Raw genomic sequence first — 19,706 nt, 5'->3', positions numbered from 1 at the left:
TGAGACCAGTGAGAATCGTTTTAATGACGATACAGTTACTCAGAAATTTTTAGCCACGAATGCTATTTGGCTACGTGGTTTGTAATTTCCCATTAGAATGTCGACCACATTTTATCGCCTAAAATTGATCAATTGTACGTGTATTGCATACTATGTCATTTCGTGATGTAAGGGTGAAGAATAAGAAAACACAAAGTTTATACTTTGGCTCATAATATCGAGTTATAATCGTAGCATGGATCGAGGAAATAGAACAAAGACCGTATTTGTATGAAAATTTAATTTTACCTCTGACTGTAATTTTATGTTATAAGCTTGTGGAATATAAGACGCACGATATTTCAACGTTTTGCTTCAGGCATAATGTACAAATAGAATGTGTAAAATGGAGGATATTACATAACTTGCCAAAAATGGAAGACAAGTTTATTCGTTGTTTAAAACGTAAAAAGAAAAATACGCTAGCAATGTTTATTCTTGCGAAGAGGAAGAGATTGAGTGAATTTTGGCTAATAGGTACTCACTCACAGAGACCAAAATCACAGAAATTCATAGACGTCCGTTGACATAGAGCAAATTCAGGAAAGTCGACTGACAAAGATTGACTAACAGAGATCGACTAATATTGATTAACTGATACAAAATTAATTCCAAGACATAAGAATAATCTCGCTCTCTATGCGATTAGAATATTTTTCTCGATGCAATTATAATTTTAAACTTGGAATTCTAGCTGATAAAAAGCTAAATTTCATATTTAATACAGTTATTAACGAAACATCTATCTTCGATAAGGTGACAAAATGATAAAAGGTCAATGATTAAAAGAAAGGTTACAGCATACGTAACAAAAGAAAAATAAATTTAAACGACGTGCATAAAATTGTCCTGCTAGGCCGAAAATGAAATGATTATGAACATTGAACAATATGAAAAAAGTAAAAAAACAGAAATGAACCATTTAACGGCGTGATATTAGGCTATCACATTAGGATATTAGGCTATTACAGCGGGATAGCCTAATATCGCGCCGTTAAATGATCCATTTCTGTTTTTTTTACTTTTTTCATATTGTTCAATATGATTAAATATCGATTTTAATTTTTGTTGACCAACCATCTGTCGATCTTTCTTGTTTTGTCTTCGTTTCCAGCTTTTCGATATTTCGACCGCAAAGGAAACTAATTTTTCCGGTAGAAACTTCCAAATATAGTCGCGGAAATATTTTTATAAGAACTAAATGTAGAAGCAAAACACAGTAAGTGATATCTTTTATCATCGTAAGATATATTATACTGATATGAGAGTTTAATCGAGGATACTTTATTCAATACTTGTGTAATTAACGATTTTGCTCACTGTGCAAATTCGGAGCAACTGTATTTCGCGAACGGATCAACTGCAAGTCAGTTGAATTTGCACAATACCGAATTCGAAATTGATCCTCGATTCAGAACTGGGTCAGCCATTGTTTTTTCAAAGCGGTCGACACGATTCAACGAAATGAACAGTGGTTAAACTTGATTCCGAATGACAGGCTCTCGCTGAGACTGATGTGCTTGTGTGAGTGTGAGAACCATTTTCCTGTTTCTTGCCTTGAATTCGTAAGATATTTTTAGATTTTCTTAAAAAATACAAAATGAAATAACAGAATCTATTTTTAAAAATACATTGCATACTAAATACTAGATGTTTCTAAAATTTTAGGCAAATTTTTGTAAATTATTTGTACATTAGATAATGAACAGGCACATACGTAATATCACTACTAACCATAACTGCTGTACCACAATATCGTATTACCACATTTCTCCTTTTTCGGCGATATTTCTGAATAAAATATATACTGAAATAAATAAAATTCTGAGAATCACGTTTCGCTCTAAAAATAAATTTCCTCAATGTCAAAGCAGTTTTTCGTAGGAAGACACTTTTATGCTGTCAGTGCAAAAAGCTTGAAACTTGGAATCCCGTTTCCTCGACTTGACAAGGCTAGAACGTATCGATCCTATGCTCGTCTATCGATATTAACTTAAGAGCACTTTTCTCTTTGGTTGACAGAGCTTTGCGACGCGGCGACCAAAATCCAGGCATCTTTCCGTGGCCACATGTCGAGAAAGGAGCAAGCTACAGCCCTTGCGAAATCGGCGGAGAATGCCGTCGATAATGTCGTCTCCAAGATGGAGGAGAAGGTGAGTTCTCAATTTTTTTTCTTTTATTCGTTTAGAAAATATGAAACTCGCTAACACGGATATCGAAAATATAGTAAAAAAAAAAACGTGAAATAATTTTATGAATGGAAATATCAAAAAGAAAAAGCATTCCGAATGTTTAGCCCTTTTTTTACCATTTAAAAAGTATTTCGATACTTATACAGGAAACAGAACAGAACTATACAGGAACGTTGAATTGGTACTTGAAATTCGACATTTCTATGTCATTCTATTCGTTTAATGCACTCAGCATGCAATAAAACTTATTGTATTAAAAACAGAATGAATTTTATACGTTTATACATCGCTCGAACAAGCAAAATTTACGGGAATATAGTTAATAAATTCGGAAACGTTCAAGTACAGAAAAAAGGAACGATCAAAGAGACGTAATACGATTTTATAGCAGAACTCCATTAGAAAGTTAGGTAATGTTTTTAAAACGTGAAATTTTTCTAACGAAATGTATTATGCCAACTAATTAATTAATATCATCATCACTAGTCGAACTTTCATTTGTACGATAAATGTATTTTAATAAGTTATATTTTAATAAAACCAATATCCTACGTTATTAGTAGAACGTTGTAATTGACCTATACAACCTGCAACAATCTGCTATAGTCAAACATCGTTATATGTGTTTCTATTCGCTATGGAATTCAACTATAATCCACGTGGCGATAGAATTTATTCTCCTTTCAGGAGAGGATCGACAGTGATATGTGTATACGTATGTAACGAAAAGAAACATTTTTAAAGTAATAATATATAACGTTTTACTAAATACATAATTTATATATTTATTATTAACAAAATAACTATTTTATATGTAACAGAATAACGAAGTATTAACGCACACTGCTCTATTCTCTTATACATCTCAAACAGGAATGAATTTGTTTTATTGCATATTCATTCATTCCGTGTTTTCCTTTTGTTTTCCTCTCTTTCATTCCTTGCTGGTACAATACGGATGTACACACATCTATTTTCTAACAAATACAAAAGAAAATAAAGATCAACAAATTTTTTTTTATTTGTAATATTAAATAATAAATGTATTCGTATTACAAATTCCGGTTTTGGTACTATACACGTAATGTCGACTGATACCGAATAGCAGCATAAGATTATCATTCTAAAAACATAATACAAATGAGGAAACGTAGGGAAATTTCTCGGGATTGAAATTTTCAAATCTCAAGACGAAAAAAGTTGGAGACTGTGGCAGCTTGTTTGAAAACTGTGGCATTAAAGTTTCCTCCGGCTTTCCTCGTCTAAGTTTCCATTCCATTGAGGATTTCTGCTTTCGTAACTAGGTTGCAACCCATATAGGTACATGGTGTATGTATTATAATAGGCGTTGAAGTGCGGCTGGTTTAAAATTCAATGGTTCGTCCTCTCGAGATTAATTGGAAATCGATATTCTATTATCGAAAGTAATATCGTACTATACCGTGACCAATTCTTAATCAGATATCAGGTAGATACACTTCTAACATCTTTATCGTCGTGTTGTCTTTTCCCTCGTTTCTCCTCTCTTCTTTTAATCTCGATAATGGATCTTTGATCTTTTTTCAATTGGGGAACGTTTCTGCAAAGTTTGTTAAGTTTCTCAAAATCCGTTCGCTTGAAATTTATAAGTACTTGAATTCCATTAACGACATAACGCAGATGGAAAGAAGAATCCTACCTTTTTTAGTGGATATGTACAATATATCCTGATTAAAAGAATAAAGAGATATTGCCTCAAAAGTAATATTATTTCTTATTATCGAAGATTTCTTTTCACGTAGTGGCAAGCGTTCCAGCTTCTTTGAATTTTTATTGAAATGCAGTCTATTTCGAAACGAAATATTATTGGCAGAGATAATATAAAAAAATTATTAAAACTATATCTATAGATAGGGCTCATTATAAAAAATATACCAGTGAAGTGTAAGATGTAAAACGTAGATATAGATTATAATAATTTAATTATACGTGACAATTATTATGCTCAATCAAGTCTTCATTCTTTGATCATTTGCCCTTTGGACATAGCAACTATTTTTTTTTTATGGCTTTCCACGCTCATACACACACACCTACATATGTTCACACGCTAGAATTCTTTATCAAACATATTTTCTCATGACACATGCACTTTTATTTACAAAAATATCAGGTCACAGTGGGCTTTCTTTTACCATACGCGTTATACGCGTTTGCAATACTTAACATCTCCAGATCAGAAACGAAAAACTCTAGCTTTCAAAGTAATTTTTGTTTTACACCCATACCAGTTTTTGCCGCCGACCGTAATTTCGAGCAATACACTACCCGCTTCTTACTTGTACACACGATTCCCTCTCTGACGCATTTTCCTCGACCCATTGCATCGCAAGCTTCGTGTTCGCGGCCTGGTCTGCGACAGACGCTGACTTAGCATCTTTTTTACTACTACCACCGGTATATCTAGGAAAAGATATGGGTCAGTTCGTTTCCTGAATTTCGACCGCCATTCGGTTTTTAGCGCTACGCTTTTAAGTCTTGTATCTTGAGAACCATTTAAGTTGTTCGCTTGAAGCAAAAATGCATTGTCAAGGATGTACTTTGCTTTATCATGGACGAGATACAGCGGGACCTGGTACCTTATAGGATTAGGATTTTGTGTTATGAAATACCGATCGCTCAGAAAAATGACTTTGCTAAAGTACGTATCTAAGATGTAGAGCAGCGAACGTAGCAGTTACATATATTCAATTCATATCGAAGATTATCTGTATAATAAATAAAATTGTTCTCAATTAAACAGATAAAGTACATATCTGCGATAATGGCGAGAATACAGATATTCATACTTAATTAAGATTTAAAACATGAGAAGATTTTCAAATCTTTATAAAACTATTTTATTAGCTATTCTAAGCTAATGCTTACTATATAATACATACATGTGTACGAGTATGCATCGATATATCGTATCAGATTTTATCTGCTCCTCGACAAATGAGCTACTTGAATAAGGAGAGTTCGATTCCATAGTATCTTTGATCACAATTCTATCGACCATATAATGATCCTCATGATGAGTAGAATACGATGTAACGAAAAAGATTTCACCTTGAATTTCAATGTTAAGGTGAATTTTGCGGCTACATTTGTTCGCAGGTTTTCATCGATCCAGAAGTGTAGAATAACTCTACGGCCGATTCGATTATATGAGTTGCGTGCATTCATGTATATGCAATATAGCGGCAGGCTCGATGAAAAATCGCTTTTCGATGTGAAAAATGTGATATTAATGTGGATTGTAGAAATTCTTCCGCGCTGAAACATTTCATAGCGATTCATAAAGATTGATCTTCCCTATAGCATCCTGTCACCGTGCTTTGCTTTTGTTCCCGACTAGCGAATATGGGTCATGCGTATAATGTATACATTTCCAGCAATCATAAATTGAATGCATTTTTACGATAGGAAATGTTGTTGATAAGAACGATATACCAATTTTAATTCGAAAAGCGTATAAAGGTAGAAAAATGTATGTTTAAGCAGAAATTAACACGAAGTACGGAAGATAATATTCAGGATGGGAAGAGATCCAAATTTATTTCGTGCACGAAATGATGTTTGAAATTGCGTCATAAAGCCAAGTGGAAACCTCTCGAATATATATAATGACATACAGAAAGATTCAAACTTATGACGGCTTGGTATCAAGCGATTTTCGGCTGGAAAACAGTAATCCGCCTCTGTTTGACTATCGATTACTAATTTCTTTAAATTACTGAGCCTGTTTTCTGATATGCATAAAACGAGTGTGAATAATTTTATGCGTTGTATAATGTATTTTTTATATATACACCGGATATGAAAGAACATCGGAACCTTCTCTTTGGAATACTTGAGAAAATCCCCAATACTTTGGTCTTTACGATTTAACCCGATTATAATTATCCGAAATTTGTGATAATGGGATTAGGTTCGAAGTGACAACTAGTCGCTGAACGTAGCCGCGGTCACAGGATGAACGTTTTTACCTAACAGAGATATAGAGTAATTGTATAGCTCTCCTTAAAAAGGGATAGTTGCAGCGACACTCGACAGCAAACATTACAACGGTTTCTGTCTCGTGGCTCGACATACACCCTATTCCTCGGGCAAGATGATTACCAGATGTCGATGCATCTCCACACTACATGTTCAGTTCGCCTGAGGACGAGCTATAAATCTTAAGATTTTGTTAACTAAGGTCCTCCAAACAGTCTTTATCCTAACAGTCCCTAAATGTATCAGCTACTACGGGAAGATACGGGAAATCTACGTTTCACACGAACGATGCTTCCCGCTAGCAACTTTTTCTCAAGGGCGGTTAGCATCCTTCTTCAACCATCAAATAGAAATTAACCAACTAACAGGAATGTCCATTTCCCTCACTTTCCAAACGAACGCTTTTCTCGACGAATCCGATGATCTCGTGTCCTTAGACACACCCTATCATAGTTTTCCTCCGCAGCATCATCGCGATGGAAAGTCATTCTCTCGTGAGGTTGTATTAGCGAGTTACTTTGTGTCTGTACGCTCGGTGGATATCCCCCGTTTTAACAAAGAGTTCGACTTAGATATTGTGAACATGTTCATCTATCATCCCGTTGACCGCGGATTCGTTATTGAACCTAAGATCATTGTCATTAGTTTCTCGAGTATCTAATTACCACGGTTACTTGTCCAATTCTATAATAATCGTATTTGCACTAGTCAATGTCTTCTCTATTGCATAACGACATCGTGTAGTCCGAACGAAGATTCGTTTCACGCCCCTAACTCTAATTCTAATGTAAACCCGACAAGTATATGATATTTATACCTAAAAAATTATTCAAATGGGAAGCGGATGAATGTTTTCACTTATTTGTATGATACGTTAGTTTTCAATAGCCGTGAAATAGAGTCTGTTCTTTTCCTCATACTTTTGAGGAGTGAGCGAAGTGCAAAAAAAGATAACAAGTTTTCTTCCGAAACAATCGGGACACCAAAAAACGCGAGAAAGGCAATGTTAATTTTTGTTTTTTGAAATAATCCGGCGAAATATTTCTCCAATGAAAACAATATCTTCATCAAGTTCCAATGTTTTCATTACTATAATTAGATTTACGTCCGTAATTGTGCCACAACTACTGTTTATAATATTTTTATAAACTTCCAGGAAATTTTTATTCTAGAATTACATAGCTCTTATAGATATAGTATATACTTGCAAAAACGTGTAATCGTAATTGTTTCATACGAGATTCGTCCAGCGATTTAAAGAATGTAAGAAGACAATTTTGTATTCACGGAGTACGTAGATTATTCAGGAGAAAAGAATTCATCAAAAGAGCACTTAGGGGATCAAGAGATTCAATGAAATTTTTGCCTCCTAAAATTTGTAATGTATATTACTTGTACGACCTAAAATTAAAATTTTGTTGGGCGCAACGACGAGAGAGAGGATTCATCGACATTCGTATGGACGTCGCTCTATGACGTTCATTCGCTAAAGAATTCATGGAATATCGCATGAAGCTCGCTAGCATTAATTCCAAACGGACAATCGCGTATTCTTGGTCAAAAGCATGGCACGAGCTAAATAATTGATCGCTAGCTTTTAAAAGAAGAGAAATATAAAAAAAAGCTAAAAAAGAAGGAAGAAGAAACTCGCTTTCGTATCGTTCGACTCGTGTGATCGGAAGATAATTTCGTGTGCTGTGATATAACTTGAAGGGTCGGCCGAAGGAGAAAGAGGGAGCACGTGTAAAAAAGGAAAGGGTAATCCATTCCGTCCGCCAGCGAGCTAATTGCAAGGTAGAGTCACGCTTCGTTACCTTCGTGACATTATCTCACGCTGTCCAAACTTTGTTCGGACAACTTTTCGTAGAGTGTATCGCGTGGGATGCGGTTGACTCAAAAAGTTATGTGATCATTGCTAGCAGGCTTGTATTTTATTCAGCCACGTGAGTAACGATAGTTCTAAAGCTCTGGTGGAGATACGTAGCATGTACGTTTGTTGCGCACGTGTTTCGAAATTGTATCGACCCTAAAATTAAAGCTACGGAGTGCACAATCAAAATTCCCGATTCCCGACTCCGAGCAACATTTATGATAAATTGTTGACATATTAATTATACATACGAATGTAAATAATTAAATTATTAATACTTAGTATATTTACATATATATTATATAGAGTATGAAAAACTAAAACTATGCTAACAGTGAAAGCAAATAAAGGAAAAAAATGATGAAGATAAAGGCGCCAGTAAAGAAGAAAGATATTTGTTATATACGGTAGAATATATTATATAAATTCTCTTTCTAATGTGAAAAACAGTAAGTTCGATATTTATAATTCAATATTTACAATTTTGTGCAACACGAGATCTCATAGAAATGTAACAGCCGTTCTATATTACTTATTATTATTACTGTATTAGAGGATTATCCATACCTTATACTTTTACAAATACAGAGATACAAAGTATTTTTGATTAATATATAAATAATTTTATTACAAATTTTAATAATATCGTGCATATTTTTGATTTTTGTGAAATTTACAAACAGGAAGTCGGAGTCGGTATATTTTCTACCATCTTCACCTCCGGCTCCAGTGATTAGAAATTCCTTCTGAACTTCGATTCAGACTTCAATTCTACTGTCTAAAACGTCGTGCGATAATACCAAAAAGCTTCGAAATCAATTTCAGAATCTTAAAATTTGTTCGATAAACTTGTTAGTTTCAAAGAGGGAGAAGCGAGGATAACTTTCTCGATCAGAGTTGCAACCATCCAATTTATAAATAAATATTCCGAGAAACATATCGAGTCGATTTCGTTCGCTTCACTTGTTTCGCGGATTCATAATCTCTATGGTGAATTGAAATGCTACTAATTAAAACGTCAAAATTCGAAACGCATGACACGAATGAGCGCAAAATAGAAGGTGTCTGAAAGTGTAGTTGGCGATGTTAAACTTGATAGACATTCGTTGATACGCACGAACATTTGCACACGCGGTTTGCAGAATAGAGTGAAAATAACAAGCAAAAGTAATTATGGGCTATGTGCGTGTCATTGTCCGTCTTGCTTGTTCCTAAATCATGTATCTACATCGTTGGTTAATTATCGACGCCGCGAAATTATTCTGCCTATCGTAATGCGCGTTTAATTTTGTGTGGAAATGAAATGAAAAAGATAATTACAAATAATGAAAGATCTCGAATTAGTGCTCTTTTTTTAATGTTCAATGCAGGAGTATTATCTACAGCAGAATACTTTTCCTTTAATATGGTTAACAACGATCGACAACAAGACAGTATTTTATGGATATACAGGGTGGTTGGTAACTGCTGGTACAAGTGGAAAGGGGGTGTGGCGGATGAAAGGGGAATGAGCCTTTCGTCCCGGGATTACTGATGGACTCGTCAGTAAGGCTATGCCCGGTAGTCCCTGCCTTAGACGTAGAGGGAGTCTCGCTAGGTGCGGCATTTGTATCAATCGTTCGTATATTCGACCGCTAGCGAGTTAGACAGACTCGTTGTCGTCGTAGCCCTCTAGTGTTGGCGGTTGGTACCAGCGTCCTATTGATACCGATCCGCCACAACATTTATGATAAATTGTTGACATATTAATTATACATACGAATGTAAATAATTAAATTATTAATACTTAGTATATTTACATATATATTATATAGAGTATGAAAAACTAAAACTATGCTAACAGTGAAAGCAAATAAAGGAAAAAAATGATGAAGATAAAGGCGCCAGTAAAGAAGAAAGATATTTGTTATATACGGTAGAATATATTATATAAATTCTCTTTCTAATGTGAAAAACAGTAAGTTCGATATTTATAATTCAATATTTACAATTTTGTGCAACACGAGATCTCATAGAAATGTAACAGCCGTTCTATATTACTTATTATTATTACTGTATTAGAGGATTATCCATACCTTATACTTTTACAAATACAGAGATACAAAGTATTTTTGATTAATATATAAATAATTTTATTACAAATTTTAATAATATCGTGCATATTTTTGATTTTTGTGAAATTTACAAACAGGAAGTCGGAGTCGGTATATTTTCTACCATCTTCACCTCCGGCTCCAGTGATTAGAAATTCCTTCTGAACTTCGATTCAGACTTCAATTCTACTGTCTAAAACGTCGTGCGATAATACCAAAAAGCTTCGAAATCAATTTCAGAATCTTAAAATTTGTTCGATAAACTTGTTAGTTTCAAAGAGGGAGAAGCGAGGATAACTTTCTCGATCAGAGTTGCAACCATCCAATTTATAAATAAATATTCCGAGAAACATATCGAGTCGATTTCGTTCGCTTCACTTGTTTCGCGGATTCATAATCTCTATGGTGAATTGAAATGCTACTAATTAAAACGTCAAAATTCGAAACGCATGACACGAATGAGCGCAAAATAGAAGGTGTCTGAAAGTGTAGTTGGCGATGTTAAACTTGATAGACATTCGTTGATACGCACGAACATTTGCACACGCGGTTTGCAGAATAGAGTGAAAATAACAAGCAAAAGTAATTATGGGCTATGTGCGTGTCATTGTCCGTCTTGCTTGTTCCTAAATCATGTATCTACATCGTTGGTTAATTATCGACGCCGCGAAATTATTCTGCCTATCGTAATGCGCGTTTAATTTTGTGTGGAAATGAAATGAAAAAGATAATTACAAATAATGAAAGATCTCGAATTAGTGCTCTTTTTTTAATGTTCAATGCAGGAGTATTATCTACAGCAGAATACTTTTCCTTTAATATGGTTAACAACGATCGACAACAAGACAGTATTTTATGGATATACAGGGTGGTTGGTAACTGCTGGTACAAGTGGAAAGGGGGTGTGGCGGATGAAAGGGGAATGAGCCTTTCGTCCCGGGATTACTGATGGACTCGTCAGTAAGGCTATGCCCGGTAGTCCCTGCCTTAGACGTAGAGGGAGTCTCGCTAGGTGCGGCATTTGTATCAATCGTTCGTATATTCGACCGCTAGCGAGTTAGACAGACTCGTTGTCGTCGTAGCCCTCTAGTGTTGGCGGTTGGTACCAGCGTCCTATTGATACCGATCCGCCACAGGGGTGATTCTACGCCAAAAAAGAAGTCGAAAATATAGAATAAAAATTTTTTTTAATTCTTTTTTTTTTAATTTTTCCATCGAGACAACGATCTACAGTGAGATTCGTTATAACGAGACGTGATAAAGTGCACGCGTACCGAGCGAAAATTCAAAGTCGATTTTCTCGAAAACAAAGCCTCAAACGAAAAATTTTTTTTCTATATTTTCGACTTCTTTTTTCGCGTAGAATCACCCCCTTTCCGCTTGTACCACCAGTTACCAACCACCCTGTATAATATTGGTTCGCCAAATTTAAACTATCGAGAAACGACATTTGATACGCACCAGCCTAATGCGCGAAATAATGCCCAGATGAATATCTAATACAGCGTACGATACAAGCTCTACGTACAAAGAAACAAAGCATCTTGCATCACGTGCTATCCGTATGAATAGCTAATGGTTATTGTAGGAGCGACTTGTGTAAGTCCATAGCGCAATTTGTTAGACACGCGCTCGGAATGGTTTTATGTAATAACCTATTAACTGATAATACACGTTTTCTGGCCGAGAACCTTCTGCTAAATCGACCGTCACAAGATCGCATTTATCGAAGAAACGTTACGAGCAGATTGCCGGGCGACCAAAAACTATGACTAAATTCGACGACTAGCCGCGTACCAGCTGATTACTTCAATGAGTCTATCATGGTCGCCTGCGATTTTCCGACAGTGCGTAATAACCCTAAGATCCGACCCATTACTAGGACCTAGCCTAGTCTACGACAATGGCACAGCGGCATCGCAGTGCCTGCGACGCTGTGTATCGGGTCTAATGGAATTAACTACCGTGTTTCTTTGTTTAGATTCCACAGCTGCAGTGCATTAATCGATAATTAGGATACACTTATCATACACATATACATAGATGTCAACATCGATCTTGATGTCGTCAGTCGTGATGAAAATTCATTACTGGCAGAGATTAGCGTGAAATTCAATGATCGATAAATTTCTGACGAAGTTATATTCCACTGTAAATCAAGCTTATGATTGATAAGCAATTTGATCTCTCGTTAATGATTCTACGCGAAGATTCGTAGCTTTTATTCTGAATTATTAAAACGAAATATTTTCTAAAAGAAGGTTAACATTGTGAATAATGTTATTTCACGTCAAAGAAACCAGGTTTAACATTTTTCTTAGTTCACGAAGTCCTTAAATCGACTTCGTATCGGACTTATTAACAAACATTCTCTGCAACGCGATCTCCCGCGATCTTACCTTTTTTAATTTCTTTGAAAGACCAACGTCCATACCTTAAACGATAGTACGAGCAATCAGGGGAAAGCGTCGAGTAACCAAGCTTCCCTGTGTGCTTTTAGAAAATGACGAAGTTGAAGGGGTAAGTTGCAAATTCTACGCGGATTGGAGGGTGTCACGCGAGAAAATACTTTTAAGTCGTCGCGTTTCTTCCAACAACGATCGACGTATTACAGAGCACGCCAATCCAATTATTCGTGCGCTAATAAAATACACTTTAACCGCTGGATATCGTGTCGTGTGAATAAATCTAGGCCCAGGGAAAGTTTATTCGTTTTAATTCCGATTTATATGCTATGTTGCATTGTTTCGTTCAGTACAGAAATCGATGAGAAACGTAAAAATCCAATTGACTCTGATATCGATGCGTGATGCATCTGCAGAAAATTCTTGCTGTAAATACATTACGCGAGTACGGCGAGTCGGGGAAACAGGCGCGAGAATGAGGTAAATGTTGAAATTAGAGTGTATGCGAAGAATTCACAACGATACGCGATTTTTAAAGGTTCCTTGTGTTTCGTTTACCACGACCGTCGGTTCTTTTTATAAATTCTTACGCCGCGTTTTTCAGACCACTACGGTCATATTTGATTAATGCCGCGTTGGATCTCTGCGAGAAAATAATTTCGCTGCCAAAGTAGATCCGATTGCAGATTGAGCGAACGCAGTTGGGAGATTTCAGAATTTTATACGACCCGCTATTTCTTTTTAAATTTAGATTAAAGCGAAGAAAATCGAATCTTAGAAAATATAAAAGTACAGAGAGTAAAATTGAAAGTTGCTTCGCACTTTAGTTATACACATAAATATATAGGTATACTATTACACTTACATTTATGTAGTTATACTATGAGTCGCGTGCTACGATATTATAAAACATAGAACTACAGGTACAACGTTATTTTATTTTTGATTTGTATATTTATTCTCGTATTTGCATTATTTTCTTCTCTTTGAGTAACCAGTCTATTGTAGTCATTATTCACTCCAATATTTAGACCGTGACTTTTGTTACGTATTGCGATGTCTTTTATGATTTGTTATTTAGAACGAGTGGATTTGTTTGCGAGTCTGTTAATAAAACCTTTATGGTGTTATAAAACGGAGATTAAGCCGTTATTTTATATTCGAATACACAACAAATATATCAATATATAAATATATATTAAATTAAATAAAAAAGAAAACCGATTTAACGTCTGGACTCTTTATTCTAGATTTTTCGTAGTTAAAGTATTAGATATGCAATTAAAACGAGATTTCTAAAAAGAGTTAGAAGTTTATTAGACGAATAAAAAATTCATAAACTATTCCAAATTAGACGGTACACTGTCCCACTTACTGAAATTTTTCTAAAAATACAGTACAAGGTAAGGAGTATTTTTATGGACTTAGCACACGCAAGGACACCGGTGACTCCGATAAAAACCAAAGGTAAAATTTGCTACGGCGGTTAATCCAATCAATCCGTGCAAACGCATTTATTTTGGTCTAAGTTTTTGCACCTTTATTGCGGACGTAAAGTCAAACAACAGAAGCTAAAAAATACAGAAAAGAGGATGACGCCATAAACGAAACGGGCTCTTTCTCGACAACGGGTAACAAAAGATCGCGTATTGAATGCTATCAAAAGTATGTATACATATCCGTTGGCCGGCAGTTCTCTGTGTAGGTCGCGCCGCAGCCGCAGCTGCAAATGTTTGTATCCTTTATTACAAGCACCGTTTGTTCCTACGCTACGTTTGCATTGCCGCGAGAAAGTTTCTTTTGGTTGTGCCCACGGTCTAGCTAGCAGCCATTGACACACGTGCATAGAAGAAAACGCGTCACTATACGAGAGACAGATACATAAAATAGGAGGGACTGCGATCAGTGAAACGGAGATGGAGAATATCAAAAGAGAAAAACGAAAGGAGGAAAAGGAGAAATGCAAAAATAGCAAAGAAGAGTGAAAGGAAAAGAAGGTTAAAAGCAGAGGAAGCGGGGCGAGTATTGGAAAGGAGCAAAGAGCGCAATTGATGCGTTCTAGGGAACCGGAAAAATTGAGCTGACAAATGGAACGGATAAGGTTACAGAAGTGACATTAATTTCGAGACGCAGGAAACAAAGTACCGTATATAATATACCGTATATAATATAAGTTTTTATTAGGCTTGTTCGTTATAAGTTATTGGTATGCTGTCATCCAGCTACGGATTTCGTGAAAAGGGGGGAAATGGAAATTTTGTATCGTTAAATCGATGTAGAGGCGAGTTTTTAAGACCGTTCGGGAAACGCCGAATTGACATTTACCGGCAGAAAACAACCGAAACTCAAACGCCGTTCCAGAAGAAGCAGATGGAATCAAGATTCAAGAAAGAATCGGAGTTTACACGTCAAAACGAAAAAGAGAAAGCAAGATGGTCGGTTAAATAAAATCATTGATAAGAACGAAAGAAACGGAAATAAAGGACGAGGAGAAGAAAAAAGCACAAGGGAATGTTCCTTTGCTATTACCGGGTCGCCATTTTTCTTCATCAACTCCGTCCGACTATGGGATCTGAGTTCTTCTCCTTCGTTCTTTCTTACCTCTTCGACTTACAATTGATGTCAGGAATGATTCATCCGTTTTGCTATTTCTATCCACCGTCGAATGAATTTCTGCTCGACAGAAACGTTGAAGACCTATACGCATTTGAAGAAACGAAACGATGCCGCAAAGCGACGAGAGTTAACATCTCGAACATGGTTCGAACGACCATTTTATCGATGCTTCTCGTTAATAATGCGGTAAAGTGTATCATACAAGTTTAAAGCTGCGTGCACGCTACGTAATATAACGCGTTACACATAACAAGTTATAAAAGTATGCATATAAAAGAATTATAAAACAATTTGTTGTGTAATATTATTTTAAACTATTTTTATATGGTTTGTAGCTTAACGAGGTACTTCGTACACGTAGAAGCTTCGAGAACCTATTACGCGACGTATAATAATACGACATTATATGACGTCTGACCATAACTAAATTGTAACTACTGAATCCACGAGCGGTCCAAAGGAAATGCATAATTCATCGAGTAATCGCTCTCGTGGAACGCTTACGATTTTGTTAAGCAGCAATTCCAGCGTATCTTCAGGGTTTACCACTGCTAATGTTGACCTCGTTGCTGCAATCACTCGAGCATTTCATGTGTATTCGTGATGCCCACACATCGATTGCAATGGCAATGTTCTCGATACGTTGCGCACCAAATTAACGAAAGAAATTTACTCTTCTAGTAGTAATGGGGTTATTAACCCATCTGCATTGGTGAAGTATATACTATATATTTAATTTTGTTCTTGAATCATGATCGCGATGTCAATGAATAGTATCGATACGTGTGAGTTAATGTTATTCGTTCCGCGTTAGGTAAAAGTATCAGTCAGAAGAATTTAACGGATAAAATTAGTAATTTTGAATCGTAGCGAGGGTCGTCGATTACTCCAAGAACTCGATCTACGTTTCTCGTTTGTCATTAAATTCTCTATAGACGAAGTAGAATTTTCCAGGCACGCAGGAACTTTTATCGATCATTGGAATTTGTCAATGTAACGAGAAACGAGTTTCTTTGTTCCAACACCAAATTCGAAAGTTTAACCAAGCGATTGCTCTCAAGTGCATAATGCAATTCTCGAGTAATCGAAGATACGTCAGTCTCCGACCGAATAACGACGCATCATCTCCAAGATTACAGTAATACGTTTTATTATCGTTTCTCCCGTTATCATCACAGTTCGAACATCACGTTTATTTGCCTTAGACCTTCCGGTTAATTCGTATCTCAAAGGACAAATTGTTCGTTTGCCTAACGTACATGATAGTCAAAGACAAAATGATAGACAAAATATATCGGACTAACGCGAAGAATCCTCTATCGCCTTTGTCACAGATTTCTATAGAAACGAGAAAATGTTCTTCTATTCGCGACGATAAGAAGTATGCATATAAAGCGAAATGAATTTTTATTAAGAAGATGATATTTGATGTATGCGAGAAGTTATGTAAAACGGAACATCCGTAACCTTCTCACATAGGAAATACATATGTGCACATACCGTTCTCTTTAAAGTTGAGTTATCATATTTCTGTTCCAGCCAAGAAATCAACTTGGCACGGTTTCTTCCCCTTAAACATCTATCTATTATCGAATACATTACGCGGATTTGAATACTAATGTACTTATCCTTTATCGGATGGCATCACTATATAACGCTATGAAAATTCGAAAAATTTTTATGTCAAATTTTTAAGTTCCAATGTCCAAACGTTAATTCGTAATGCTTTATAGTTAGTAATTTTTTGTATAAATGAAGCGACCTAAACGACGATAATTTCTCGATGTCAAATAAATACATATCTAGACTGAAATCTCTCACGACTCCTCCTAATAAATACAATGCAGACGATAAATTCACATTTATGTGTATCGACATTCGTCTTGCTTTACCATTTTAACGTAAAACAATGATTTATCGTGTCTGGAACTTTCACCAGAAATCAGCTTCATCTAAATAAAAGCAATATTAAAATGCGCTTGTCACAACTTATAATGGAATATAAAATCACACTCTCGTATTACCGAAACCGTTTTGGCAAGCGTTTCGTTATCGATTCTAATCTCACCAAGCTGGGTATCCACTTAACCGACAGCTCTCTCCACTCAGAAACACATCAGATTTGGCTAACCTAGTTCTACAAGGTATGAATTCGCTGAGAGATGTGAATAGTCACTTTTCCATGTTTAGGTGTCAAACCACTAATTCAGTGGATGCCTCGAATTTAATGGAAATTCCTGTCTGCGCTGAAGACGCTGAAACACTTGATGCAATTTATCGCAAGGACATGGAAACTTGAGAAAACGTCGATAATAAAATACTTACTGTTCAAGTTTTGCATCAAGAATATTTATTTTTTTACGCGTTTCACACAGCAGCGAAAACGACCTACAGATCGTTGGAAGTTTTATTATTAGGAAGTGGCTATTAGTTCCGAGTGGACAGTTTTTACTGTTAAACTTCTTCTCAGGCATATCTTATCTTATCGTGATATAATTTTAAAACTGCAAATTTATGACTTCTTATGATTTATGCTATGTTATGGAGTTCCTTGATGTCATATGAACACCGTGTGTGCCATAAATCTGTGTCTCTAAAACGGTAACACATTTTTCTGAATTCCTGTCGTAAGCCGGAATATTAGATATATACATATATTTCATTTCGATCAAGACATTTCAAACTTAATATTCTTGTTAGGAAACAGTTATAATGTAAATATATCGCTCATACAGATCATTGTCTTCTTGTGTAAAATTTTATTTTTGTATGTAAGAAAGTAGAACAGGGAACGATATCATCGGGGTGAAACAACGCTCGTCTGTGCACTTTGTAAAAAGCAGATCATTACTATTGTATATTATTATTAAATCGATTCGACGTAATAGAAAAAGTTTTCGACGTCGCTTGCTTTTGATTACGATGGTGACGTGATTAGATCGTTAGAAGCTCTAAGATCCAAATTCAATACAAGTCGCGTTTACTCACGGAGACATAATTTTTGTTTTTGTCGTTCCGTGTTTTTTCTTCGTAGGATGGCTTCTCGAAAATTGGAACGTTACAAAAATATTTTGTATATCTTTTGTAGTTATCGTTGATTAATTAGTAATTATTTCATCGACATAGAAGCGTAAGAAACAGTGAAGCGGTTTAATTAAATCAATACGGCATATTCACGCGATAAAAGAATGAAATTACTCGCTGATGAGTGTAGGAACGGTAATGAACTTTCAGCTGCGATGAACTGTAATCGAAAAGGAGAAGTATTTTATAGAGTGTCCTATAGTTGGTTTATGCAGCAATCAATTGTTTTCAACGCTGCTTAAAACCTGTATTTAAATATAGATCTCCATGTATAACTTCGCTATTTTAGATTAATTTTCACTCGATTAATAACAATTTCACCCGACGATGATCTGAATCTCGATTAAAACTCGAAACATTACGTTTAGTTACATAAAAAATGCGATTTTTCATTGTAAGCGTTAATGTAGTGAAACTAACAAATTGATCGAGAGCGAAACTTACAAAAGCAAAACAGAAAGTTTCAATTATTCAGAACAGTTTGAAAGTGGGTTGCGTGAAACAAATCGATGTTTATAGAATATAATTATCCTAGAGAAACATAGTGTAACATCGGTAAGAAATGCTTACGTAGTTATTTGTATACATACGTACCGTTACAGAATTAGCAAAGTACATATGTGAGTAACTGTCGTTTCGCTTAGATCTTTCACGTATTCCTTGCTCCCGTTCAACCTGCCTTTTTCATGTCGAACCTTGTTTCTTTCGACATTTGAACGCTAACGTGTTCGAGGCGTCGTAAGTAACATTGTCGTTTGACACTGATCAAGTAGATTTCTTAGTTCCCTTTTGATAACGGTAACTGCGAAGTATCTTCGAATTTCGTAGATGACTCTCAAAGAATATCTAAGTGATAATTCGCAAGTTCTATAGTTGCGAACATTCGCCCGTGTAGCAACTTTAAAATATGGAGAATTTTTTGAGCTTCTGTTACAATATTTCATAATCTATTATTTTTAATAGACTATTATATTTAAGTTTAAGAAAAATTCTTGAGAAACAAAGCACGCGATTCTTGAATAAAGCGACGCTAAGCTTCTAATTGAACATATACCACGCCAACGTGTTTAGAAAATAGATCGCGAGATATTACATAAGACCGGTGTAATTCTCAGCAAGGAGCAGCAATCGAGCTTGATCGCGTGCAATAAAGAATTTTGATTGAAATGAGTCGTGGAAAATATACTGAAGCAGCTTTAATCGGTTGTAGTTTGCTCTTATGAGTAATGATTGAAAAAAGTTTTATTTTCGAGCTCTCAAATTAATTAATTTTTTTACAAGTAGAAATATTATTTCTTTGTAAGCATTTTTGCTCCTGTGTTGCAAGATGAAGTGCCGACGGCTACATGTTTACAAATAAAAGCCTCGAATTCATTTCTAGTACACT

At 35.5% G+C, this 19,706-nt stretch overlaps 1 protein-coding gene across 1 annotated transcript in view; it reads left to right on the top strand.

Annotated features, from left to right (window-relative positions):
- LOC100740571 (HIRA-interacting protein 3) overlaps positions 1-19,706 on the top strand; it is an 87,658-nt gene that overhangs the window by 49,064 nt on the left and 18,888 nt on the right. The window contains exon 3 of the mRNA XM_003485428.4: positions 2,062-2,192. Coding sequence (XP_003485476.1) covers positions 2,062-2,192 — 131 coding nt within the window. The remainder of the gene's footprint in view (positions 1-2,061; positions 2,193-19,706) is intronic.

This window comes from Bombus impatiens, unplaced genomic scaffold (assembly GCF_000188095.3).
Source record: "Bombus impatiens unplaced genomic scaffold, BIMP_2.2 scf_0058, whole genome shotgun sequence".
Lineage (NCBI taxonomy): Eukaryota > Metazoa > Arthropoda > Insecta > Hymenoptera > Apidae > Bombus > Bombus impatiens.
Note: the sequence above shows the minus strand (reverse complement) of the source record. Positions and strands in the feature narration are given on the sequence as shown.